The 11,212-nt window shown below is 42.8% G+C and overlaps 1 protein-coding gene and 2 non-coding genes across 4 annotated transcripts; 2 read left to right on the plus strand and 1 right to left on the minus strand.

Moving 5' to 3' along the window:
• The first annotated feature begins 2,547 nt into the window (after nucleotides 1-2,547).
• On the plus strand, nucleotides 2,548-7,559 carry phyh (phytanoyl-CoA 2-hydroxylase). Of its 2 annotated transcripts, none has more exons than XM_068755257.1 (9): nucleotides 2,548-2,656; nucleotides 2,861-2,916; nucleotides 4,327-4,437; nucleotides 4,534-4,702; nucleotides 4,777-4,858; nucleotides 5,056-5,237; nucleotides 5,320-5,469; nucleotides 5,711-5,845; nucleotides 7,094-7,559. In XM_068755257.1, the coding sequence occupies exons 1-9, from the start codon at nucleotides 2,591-2,593 to the stop codon at nucleotides 7,145-7,147; spliced, it is 1,005 nt and encodes a 334-aa protein (XP_068611358.1). In that variant the 5' UTR covers nucleotides 2,548-2,590; the 3' UTR covers nucleotides 7,148-7,559. The 2 variants fall into 2 exon arrangements, with proteins under 2 accessions (XP_068611358.1, XP_068611357.1); XM_068755256.1 differs by having other exon boundaries at nucleotides 7,099-7,559.
• Nucleotides 7,560-8,894: 1,335 nt separating this feature from the next.
• On the minus strand, nucleotides 8,895-8,966 carry trnad-guc (transfer RNA aspartic acid (anticodon GUC)). The gene has a single exon. It is a non-coding gene; the product is annotated as a tRNA-Asp (tRNA).
• A 119-nt stretch (nucleotides 8,967-9,085) lies between these two features.
• On the plus strand, nucleotides 9,086-9,204 carry LOC137911173 (5S ribosomal RNA). Its single transcript, XR_011106095.1, has one exon. It is a non-coding gene; the product is annotated as a 5S ribosomal RNA (ribosomal RNA).
• The last annotated feature ends 2,008 nt before the right edge of the window (nucleotides 9,205-11,212 follow it).

The following is an 11,212-nucleotide window of genomic DNA, read 5'->3' on the forward strand; positions in this document are numbered from 1 at the left end:
CGGAAATAAATCCAGGACAAAATGTAAAGACGTCACCGATAAATCAATAATCAATAATAATCAGGTGTCATCTGTAAGTGATTCACATCAAGTATCAGAAAAAAAAAAAAACAAAAAAAACGGACCATCAGCACCTAAAATTATGACAAAAGGACAACGATCCCAGATCTAGAGGTTCTAGACTCGGGTCAGATGGAAGAGTTCTGGCTGGATTAGGGGGAGGTGGCGACTCATGGACCCAGGACGTTTCTGCTATTTTATTTTAAGCGGTTTTAATGTAATTTCTTCATTATTTATGAAACGTGTCGCTCAGAAATCCCACTAAAGACTTTACTAAACTGGGATAATGATTTATGTTGACATTTTAATTCCACTCCGGCCGGCTGTCGTTGATTTGTTCTTTTTTATATCTATATAAAACGCTCAGCTCGTTCCCAGCGGGGGGGGTCCTGCCGACCCGACGCGACGCGCACGCTCTGGAAACAAACCAGAATTTCACACCTTAAATGCGCAACAATAGATTTTGTGTTTGAAATGTGAAATGTGAAATTTAAAAAAGGAATAAAACGGAAAATAGCAGGAAAAATAGGAAATATATCCGGAGTCGGTCTGGAGTCGGTCTGGATTTACCCCCCCCCCCGGACCAAACAGACACCTGGGCGCGCTTACCTGGAAGCGGTGACTCCCGTGGTTCCGAGTCGACCCGGAGCAGCCAGGCCCGGATGATCCGCCCACTGAAGCAGCCCCCCCCTCTCTGGGTTCGGGTTCGGTTCCGATACCCGACCCCCCCCCCCCGAATCACAGAGAAAGATACGAGGGGTGTGAGGACGGAGAGTTGGAGACCGACCCCCCCCCCAAAAAAAAAAAATGTCGTTTATGTGGCGAAAGCGGTTTAGCGAGGCTGGAGGGGGATCTGGTGTCGACAACAAACGGGAGGGGAGCAAGCTAGCCGCCATCAAGCGCTGCGCGCTGAGCGCCACGCAGGCTTCCGGTACACTTCAGAATAAAATCACCCTCAATGCACAATGATTGCTTTAAATGGCTGCTTTCAAAATAAGAGCGCAAACAACGAATTTTACGTCAGTAATAAATGTCAACCCCTCGATGACCTGGCGGCTTGTCCTGGGTGTGTGCGTTTTAAATTATCCTCTCTAATGTCATTTCAGAATGAATTGCTGTGATGAAAATGAGAAGACATTAAAGTATAAGGCCTAATTTTCAATGATGATAAACAAAAATATTTTTGTTTTATAGCGCCGCCTGCTGGATAGAAACTGCAGCAACTACTTGCGTTTGATAATTAAAAATAACAGACGCCCGTTTTCCGAATGCTGGCGTAATACATTGGCGAATGCAAATCAAAAATATGCAAATAAAGATTAGGAAATACTGTAATAAAAAAAAAGCATGCATTGTTAATCAATCGATTGATTAATACACCTATTTTTTACCTTCGATGACACAAAGTCACATTTTCTTTGGTGCTAATTTTCATAATTTTAAAGAAGTTACACGTGTCCACTTGAGTGGACATTTTGCAACCCTTGATTGATTGATTGATTATATGGTTTATACTGAACAAATTATTTGTACAACATCACACAGAAACTTGAAAAGAAGGGAGAATTAGCAGTGCTTGTTAGCTCCCACCCCTTTGTCTAAAATGTCCTTTCCTTTTAACAATTTGCATTTTATATTGTGTATGTGTGTCTGGCCCTCACAGCTGCACTCCTGACCCAACATGTGGCATGTTGGTTCCTCTTCCTTATATTTTTGGTGTTGCTTTTCGCTCTTCAGCTTCAGCTGTGTTTCCTAGAGCCTGTTGATTCTACACATATCAATGCCATAGATGGCCTGATGTTGGAATGCCGGAATGAATGGATGCTAATACAACTAATTGCCATAATACAAAGTAAATATTATTATTTTTTGCTTCAAGAACTGAAAGTTGCAGACTAATTGTAAAAATTCTAAAATGTACGGGACAAACATACTTTAAAATATAATATATTAGAAATATAATCAGTGATGCTCAACATCCAATTCAGTGGACAGGTGACTAATTTTAATTTCCTCTTTGTATATGAATGGCTTTTTTAAATGTTATTAAAATGACATTTTACCTTGGACGTTTCTTGATGTTGTTCTTGGGTTTTTGTTGTTTATTTTATTGCACTTGAAGAGTTTAAGATTATCCCTGAGCTGCACCGTATTTCTGACAGTTTGTCTCCCATCTTGGTAACTTTGGAGACATTTGAACGCACTTACTCAGTTTGGCCATGCGGGGGCAGTAGAGGGAGCGGATACGGCGAAGATCCACAAAAGTAACAGATGCGCCACTATGCCATCAGAATCCAGACACGTACCCGTCAGTGTAATGCCTCTAGTCATGAAAGTGAACGGCAGTGATTGCTACGCGTGATTAAAGGGTTAAAACGCGAGTCGGGTCGGAAGCCACGGCTCGTCGTCCAATCACACCGTTCGATCGGTCTGCCCCCCGGTGTTGACGCTCTACTTCCGCCCCGGTCAACCTCTCTTTTATAACTCTCGGTGTTTACGGGAGCGTTTCGTCTTCCGTCCTGGCAGCAAAATGTCTCGCGCTGCGGAGAGAATCGAACGACTGATCAATCATCTCGATCGACCACCCGCTGCGATCGTATCCTTTCGTTGTTTTGACTTTTGCACAGCGGATCAGGCTGGCCGGGTCCCGCAGCTCTGATAGGATAGTCCGGTGCTTCCGCCGTGGAGCCCGGGCCTCGGAGGGAACGAGACGAACGAACGTTCGATGACGTAACTGTTTATTGATTAGCTATTGTTGCTAATTAAAGAAGCTCCTCAGGCTCCTTGACGGCCTCCTCAGGGAGCTGCGCCGACCTCGGCTCCGGGCCTCGCCTCCGCCCCCCCGCAGAGCCTGAGGTCGGGACAAGACGGATATATTTATTAGATAGAAAGTATTACAGTACAAGTACAGGGAAACAGTAGTATGTGTTACAGTACAAGTACAGTCAAACAGTAGCATGTATTACAGTACAAGTACAGTCAACAGTAGAATGTACTACAGTACAAGTACAGTCAACAATAGTATGTATTACAGTACAAGTACAGTCAAAGAGTAGTATGTATCACAGTACAAGTACAGTCAACAGTAGCATGTATTACAGTTCAAGTACAGTCAAAGAGTAGTATGTATTACAGTACAAGTATAGTCAACAGTAGAATGTACTACAGTACAAGTACAGTCAACAATAGTATGTATTACAGTACACGTACAGTCAAAGAGTAGTATGTATTACAGTACAAGTACAGTCAAAGAGTAGTATGTATTACAGTACAAGTACAGTCAACAGTAGCATGTATTACAGTACAAGTACAGTCAACAGTAGTATGTATTACAGTAGAAGTACAGTCAAACAGTAGCATGTACTACAGTACGAGTACAGTCAACAGTAGTATGTATTACAGTAGAAGTACAGTCAACAGTAGCATGTACTACAGTAGCAAAATGTCCAGGGAGAAGGTGGGTCATGGGCCCCAGATTGAGGAGTAGCTGAATCAGTTTGTTTTGGGAGGTTTGGAGCCTGGTTTTCAGGGACACTTTGATGTTGGAATACCAGGAGGTGCTAGCAGAGTCAAAGAGGGGCTGAACGAGGGCTCCAGCAAGAGTCCGGAGACAAAAGCAGACATTCTGCCCAAAATTCTTGTTTTCTGATTGACTTTTTTTGATCACCTTAGTTGCCATACCATCACCAGATAGGTATTTGTCAAGAACACAGCCCAGATGGGTAATCTCTTCTTCGCTCGAGATTACTGTATCGACTGCGACCTTCAGCAGCTGCCTCCGGTTAAATATTTAAAGTCCACATCGAGCGCTCACCTCTGGCACAGTGTCGCCAGTGGTGCATTCGTGTTCTGGACTTGTGCACGTCATTAGCGTGCACGTGTAATTAATTATTATTAATTATAAAAAACTAGAAAAGCGCTCAGAGAGCAGCTCAGTCTCCCTATATTGTGATTTACACATTTATTTTATCTCTATTTTTAGATTCCTTAACCATGAAAACAAACCTTTAGATGTTCGGTGGTGAGAGAGAGACCCCCACCCTACATGATTGGGTCAAATATAAGAATTTAATTCTTCTATTGGCTCCTTTCTCATCATGTAAATGTTCAAAGTATTGAAAGTGTGTGTAGGATGTAATATTGTGAGTACATTTTCATGAAAATAATAAATGAAAACAAGGAAAATTCCGTAAACATCGAGAGGAACCATTTTGAAGCTCCATTGACTGCATTGCGTCGTTTCCCGCTGTCACTCTTCTTCGCTAGATACACTCTGGATACTGACCTGCTGACCCCAGAGCAGCGACTCTCCTACGAGAAAAATGGATTCCTTCTCATCAAGAATCTGGTGTCTGAAGAAGACATCGACGGCTTCAGGTGAGCACCGACGACGAAAGCTTCTTCCCCCCAGCGTACGAACAGAAACGCCAAGGAGCTGCTTCTAAAATGTCGTGTGATCGCTGCTTTCTGCAGAAAGGAGTTTGAGAAGCTCTGTCGACAGGAAGCGAAGCCTCTCGGCCTGTTGCTGATGAGGGATGTGACGATCGCCAAGTCCGAGTTTGTCCCGGATCAGAAAGCCGTCACTAAAATCCAAGACTTTCAAGGCGTCCCTGGACTGTTCCGGTACTGCACCTTACCCCAGGTACGACCCGCTGCAGTTTGTCTGCGTCTCTGTCGTTGGTGACGACCCCCCCCCCCCCCTACTCCGTGTGTCAGATTCTGAAGTATGTGGAGTGTTTCACCGGACCGGACATCATGGCCATGCACACCATGCTGATCAACAAGCCCCCGGATACAGGTAAAAAACTCAAACCCAAGCGTGCAATTTGGCAGCGAGGATCGAGACTTTGTTCCGGGGAACAAATATTCTCAGTATTTTACTGTGTTTTCTTACAAGGCCGAATTATAGAGAGAGAAACATCATGAGATCAAATATCAAAACGATGCGAACGTTCCACATTCGGCTCCTACGGGACGCGTTCTCCGTTGCCTCAGGTAAGAAGACTTCTCGCCACCCGATGCACCAGGACCTGCACTACTTCCCGTTTCGCCCGGCGGACCGGATCGTCTGCGCCTGGACTGCGATGGAGAAAGTGAACAGGCAGAACGGCTGCCTGGTCGTCCTGCCTGGAACGCACACCGGCAGCCTGCAGGAGCACGACTACCCCGAGTGGGAGGTACCCAAAGAAAGAGACGGGAGCGTTCTGCAGGAAGCGCGTTCTCACCTGCGAGTACACACACTGCATTGTGGGTCCTCAGGGTGGCGTCAACCTGATGTACCACGGAGTGCGTAACTACGACCGGCAGCAGGCCGGGCTGCATCTGGAGATGGAGACGGGCGACACCGTCCTCTTCCATCCGCTGCTGATTCACGGGTCCGGCACCAACCAGACGCAGGGCTTCCGCAAGGTACTACACTACCCACAATCCACCTGGTGCCTCATCGTATCCTGAAGGTGATATTTGCAAGATGTTGAGGAAGGACAACCGTTCTCTGAATTCTGGACGCGATTTAAGATTTATTTTTACCCTCTGTGATACCAATCGAAGGGAAAAGATGGAACTAAATCTGCCGTGCGTGTATGTGTGTGTGTGTGTGTGTGTGTGTGTGTGTGTGTGTGTGTGTGTGCGTGTGTGTGTGTGTTCCCAGGCCATCTCCTGCCACTATGCCAGCGCCGACTGCTTCTACATCAGTGTGAAGGGAACCACGCAGGAGAACATAGAGAAGGAGGTGTTGGAGATCGCAGCGAGGAAACACAATATGAAGGGCGAATTTGATTTGAAGGTCAGACAGTTTTACTTTTTAATGACGTCCTGTGTGACTTGGAGGCTTGAACGCATTTCATATATATATATGTGAAATCAAGTGTTCTAGAACGACTCGGTTTTCCACCAAAATGATTTTGCTTAAAATGCCTCTGAAATCGAACACGAGTGGCGCCGAGACGAACCGAAGACACGCGAACGAAGGCGGAGCCTCGCCGAGTCGGTTCAGTCTGAGTCGACCCGCGATAGGAGAAGGATTTTTACCCTCGCCGAAGGGGAGGCGAGGGTATTGCAATTGGGTCCGTTTATCTGTTTGTCTGTTTGTCTGTCTGTCTGTCCGAGCGCATAACTCAAAAACGAGTAACCCAATCGACTTGAAACTTTAACACAAGCAAGGTTCTGTCCGTGGCTCGGTCCTCCCCGAGAATGGCGTTGATCCGGATCTGGATCCAGATTCTAGAATTATTTTTACATCTGGAATTGTGCCTGTGCTGTAAACTGCCACTTTAAGAGGGAGGGACACGAATGGCATGATGGGAAAAAGAGTCCAGAAGGAGTCTTGTAGTACGTTCCGGAGCAGCAAGCTAGAGCAGGTTTGGCCCCTCTGATCCGGAAGCCCTGTTTACTGTCTCACAAGATCGAATAGTCTATTGGAGGCGAGGGTCTGCAGTCTCTGATTGTCTTTCTAGTTCTCTTTAGCTCTTCGTCATCGATCCAGAGAAAGGCAGCAATAATAGTACTGGAAAAGAAAAGAGGAAAGTAAAGAGAACAACTGTTGAATCGAAGAAGGAAATAATCGCGTTCGCGTCTGGGAGCTTGCTGCAGTACGGGATGGAGAAATCAAACGATTTAGACTATTCTTAAGAAATGTACATATAAATGTACACATGAAATAACTACAGGAAACGTAAATGCGCATTTATCTGGTGCGTGGGACCGGATTCATCTCTGTTCCGTTATTTCTTACGGGAAATATGGTTTCTGTTTTTGAACAAATCGAGCGTCACGGAACAGATTGTATCTCACCGCTTTTATTGGAAACGTAAACACAGAAATGTCTGATTGTCTTGGATTAAACAACGCTGATGTTAAAAATAAGAGATTCAGACGATCCTGAAAGGAGGATGCCTCTGTTGGGCGCCGTCGTCGTGGAAACACAACGCCGAGTGCGCGCTGATTTGTGACGCCATATTGCACCATGTGATGCTTCCTTCATTAGTAACCCGCCTGATTAACCCTTAATGCTGCCGCTGCGTTTCTCCCTCAGGATAGCTGGGCCTTCCGAGGCCAGCTGGTGCAAGGAGAGAGGATCTCCCTCTGAAGAAGAACGACGGAGCTGCAGACTGTACAAGCTCGGGTCTCCTTCAATCAGTCAGAAATGAATTGTTAATATTTTTCTAATCATACAATCTCTGTCACTTTGCAATGGGAGGGGGGGGTGTAGTTTATAAATAATCTATCTCTAACTTTATGGGATTGAGCGTTTGTGCTCATTGTGACATGCTGGAAGGGGACATTCTAACATCAAGGCATAAAAGTCTCTGGATTATCGGTGACCTCATAACTCGTAACGTCAGGGTCCGAATCCACCGGCAGATGGAGAGGACGTGGATTCATGGAGGCCTGGCGCCGCCTCAGACCTCCCGCGGCTCCTTCCTGTCTGCTGTTGGGATTGTGTTTGCTCGATAAACTGTTTAATACACTTGATTTCACATTAAATACTTGCTGCTGTAATGAGACCTTTTGTTCTTCATTCATTCGGTGTCTTTTATGTGCTACGACGCCAGAACGGCCCCCGTCTTTAGCGTTTAGCTAGCTAGCTCTACAGCATCTTAAACAATGTGCGTCTGGATTATTGTTCTTATGTGGATCCTCAATCTGCAGGCTCGTGTAAAAGCTAACATGAATGTCTCGATTCTGTGATTCAGAGCAAAGTTAGTTTGAAAACAATTCCTTAACCAGAATTCAGTAAGTAGTCTAAGTATGGTAAAGTTCCGTGAGTATTTGTGGAGTTGACATTATCACGCTGAACGTGATTAAACGTGGAAGAGGAACAGCCAACAGCCTGGAAGCTCTCTGGCGGATATTTTCGCCGGATGCCATTTTTTGTGTTCTATGCTTTCGCCACAAGAGGGCGTAAGTACTCTGATGCTGAGAAATAGGGACTGCAGAAGAAGCGAGAGAGAGAATGAGAGAAGAAGAATGCAGAGTTGATGTTCCAGTGCGAGTTGTACTAAAGATGTACTAAAGATGCACTAAAGATGTACTAAAGATGTACTAAAGATGCACTAAGGATGTACTAAAGATGTACTAAAGATGCACTAAAGATGCACTAAAGATGTACTAAAGATGTACTAAAGATGCACTAAAGATGCACTAAAGATGCACTAAAGATGTACTAAGGATGTTCTGATAAAGTTAAGTGGTTGGAACTGCTACTGCCTTCTTATTTCCAACCAGCACCACACCATTCCTGATGCAACTCTCTGCATTTATCCGGGCTTGAGACCGGCACAAGGGAGATATTAGCAATGCTACGTTAGCTCCTGCTAACCGCACTACCCGTACTACCATGAGGCTGCATTGCCCTGTATGGTTTGATCAGTGACATTATATATATAATTGTGCTTCCTTTGATCTTAAGATCTATTATTTGATCAGGATCTTTGATGTTCATCATCTTTTATTTGATCTGTATCTTTGATGTTCATCATCTTTTATTTGATTTGTATCTTTGATGTTCATCATCTTTTAATTTGATCTGTATCTTTGATGTTCATCATCTTTTATTTGATTTGTATCTTTGATGTTCATCATCTTTTATTTGATCTGTATCTTTGATGTTCATCATCTTTTATTTGATTTGTATCTTTGATGTTCATCATCTTTTATTTGATCTTTGATCAGTGATTGAACAGCTGTGATTGGACAACAAAGAATGAACCTTTTTTGTATCGAGACAGGATGGATCTCAGAATTAAATGTGTTCCAAGATTGATCAAGAAGTTGATTGCATGCTTAATTTCTTTGGAAAATATTTACGCCGGATGCCTGGATACAAAGAACACCTCCCCGTCGGGGAATCGAACCCCGGTCTTCCGCGTGACAGGCGGAGATACTGTCCACTATACTAACGAGGAAGACGAAATCGCGCGAGGTGACGCCCGCTGGGAAAGTATTTTGGTTTTTTTTAAATACACGGCGGTCCGCCGAGTTTGGACAGTCGTGTTTATATACTGTCCTTTTCGCCGCGGCTTTCGTCTACGGCCATACCACTCTGAACACGCCCGATCTCGTCCGATCTCGGAAGCTAAGCAGGGTCGGGCCTGGTTAGTACTTGGATGGGAGACCGCCTGGGAATACCAGGTGCCGTAAGCTTTTCCTCATCCCTGAGGCTGCGGGCAAACAAAATGGATTTTTTTCATACGAAAGTCGGAAATCAAGATGGTTGTCAATTTGAAGACTTGTGATTGATGACTTTCCTTGAGCGGTTGATTGATTTCATAGGTTGATTTTATTTATTTATTTATTTTTAATGACACAAGCATGGATGACGCCAGAGTAAAATGACCATGTGTGATTATATATATAAAATTGTGCTTCCTTTGATTTTTAGATATTTTATTTGATCTGTATATTTGATGTTCATCATCTTTTAATTTGATCTTTGATCAGTGATTGAACAGCTGCGATTGGATAGCAGAGATTGGACCTTTTTTGTATCCAGACAGGATCGATTTCAGAATTAAATGTGTTCCAAGATTGATCAAGATCAAGAAGTTTATTGCATGAATAATGTTTTTGGAAAATATTTTCGCCGGATGCCATTTTTTCTGTTCTATGCTTTCGCCACAAGAGGGCGTAAGTACTCTTATGCTGAGAAATAGGGACTGCAGAAGAAGCGAGAGGAGCGAGAGAGAGAATGAGAAGAAGAATGCAGAGTTGGTGTTCCAGTGCGAGTTGTACTAAAGATGTACTAAAGATGTACTAAAGATGCACTAAAGATGTAGTAAAGATGTACTAAAGATGTACTAAAGATGTACTAAAGATGCACTAAAGATGCACTAAAGATGCACTAAAGATGTACTAAAGATGTACTAAAGATGCACTAAAGATGCACTAAAGATGCACTAAAGATGTACTAAGGATGTTCTGATAAAGTTAAGTGGTTGGAACTGCTACTGCCTTCTTATTTCCAACCAGCACCACACCATTCCTGATGCAACTCTCTGCATTTATCCGGGCTTGAGACCGGCACAAGGGAGATACTAGCAATGCTACGTTAGCTCCTGCTAACCGCACTACCCGTACTACCATGAGGCTGCATTACCCTGTATGGTTTGATCAGTGACATTATATATATAATTGTGCTTCCTTTGATCTTAAGATCTATTATTTGATCAGGATCTTTGATGTTCATCATCTTTTATTTGATCTGTATCTTTGATGTTCATCATCTTTTATTTGATTTGTATCTTTGATGTTCATCATCTTTTAATTTGATCTGTATCTTTGATGTTCATCATCTTTTATTTGATTTGTATTTTTGATGTTCATCATCTTTTATTTGATCTGTATCTTTGATGTTCATCATCTTTTATTTGATTTGTATCTTTGATGTTCATCATCTTTTATTTGATCTGTATCTTTGATGTTCATCATCTTTTATTTGATTTGTATCTTTGATGTTCATCATCTTTTAATTTGATCTGTATCTTTGATGTTCATCATCTTTTATTTGATCTGTATCTTTGATGTTCATAATCTTTTATTTGATCAGGATCTTTGATGTTTATCATCTTTTATTTGATCTGTATCTTTGATGTTCATCATCTTTTATTTGATTTGTATCTTTGATGTTCATCATCTTTTAATTTGATCTGTATCTTTGATGTTCATCATCTTTTATTTGATTTGTATCTTTGATGTTCATCATCTTTTATTTGATCTGTATCTTTGATGTTCATCATCTTTTAATTTGATCTTTGATCAGTGATTGAACAGCTGTGATTGGACAGCAGGGATTGGACCATTTTTGTATCCGGTGTGTTCCAAGATTGATCAAGATCAAGAAGTTGATTGCATGCTTAATTTTTAATTCCACACCAGAACATAATTGATTTTGAAGCGATGTCGAGTCCCGATTCGATACTTCTTTAATACATCAAAAAATAAAGACGAGTTTAGAAACGGATCCAGGATGTCCCTTATTTTTTATTTTCATCATCTTTATCAGCATAAATCTACGCCAGAGTGAAATGAGCACGTGCGATTGATAGAGGTGATTGATCTGCCAATGATCGGGTATCAGGTGGTGGGTGAGGCCTGAACATAATTAATCAAAGAAAAGAAAAGTTTCTACAAAACACAAAACATGCAAACTAGA

The sequence above is a fragment of the Brachionichthys hirsutus genome, chromosome 22, assembly GCF_040956055.1.
Source record: "Brachionichthys hirsutus isolate HB-005 chromosome 22, CSIRO-AGI_Bhir_v1, whole genome shotgun sequence".
Classification (NCBI taxonomy): Eukaryota; Metazoa; Chordata; class Actinopteri; order Lophiiformes; family Brachionichthyidae; genus Brachionichthys; species Brachionichthys hirsutus.

What these genes read in the sequence shown, in the direction of transcription:
- phyh (XM_068755256.1), top strand. Translation starts at nt 2,591, where the DNA reads ATGTCTCGCGCTGCGGAGAGAATCGAACGACTGATCAATCATCTCGAT. An exon ending in ATCGACCACCCGCTGCGATC is followed by an intron (nt 2,657 to 2,860) that starts GTATCCTTTCGT and finishes CGGCCTCCTCAG; the next exon opens with GGAGCTGCGCCGACCTCGGC. An exon ending in AGGGCGAATTTGATTTGAAG is followed by an intron (nt 5,846 to 7,098) that starts GTCAGACAGTTT and finishes CCCTCAGGATAG; the next exon opens with CTGGGCCTTCCGAGGCCAGC.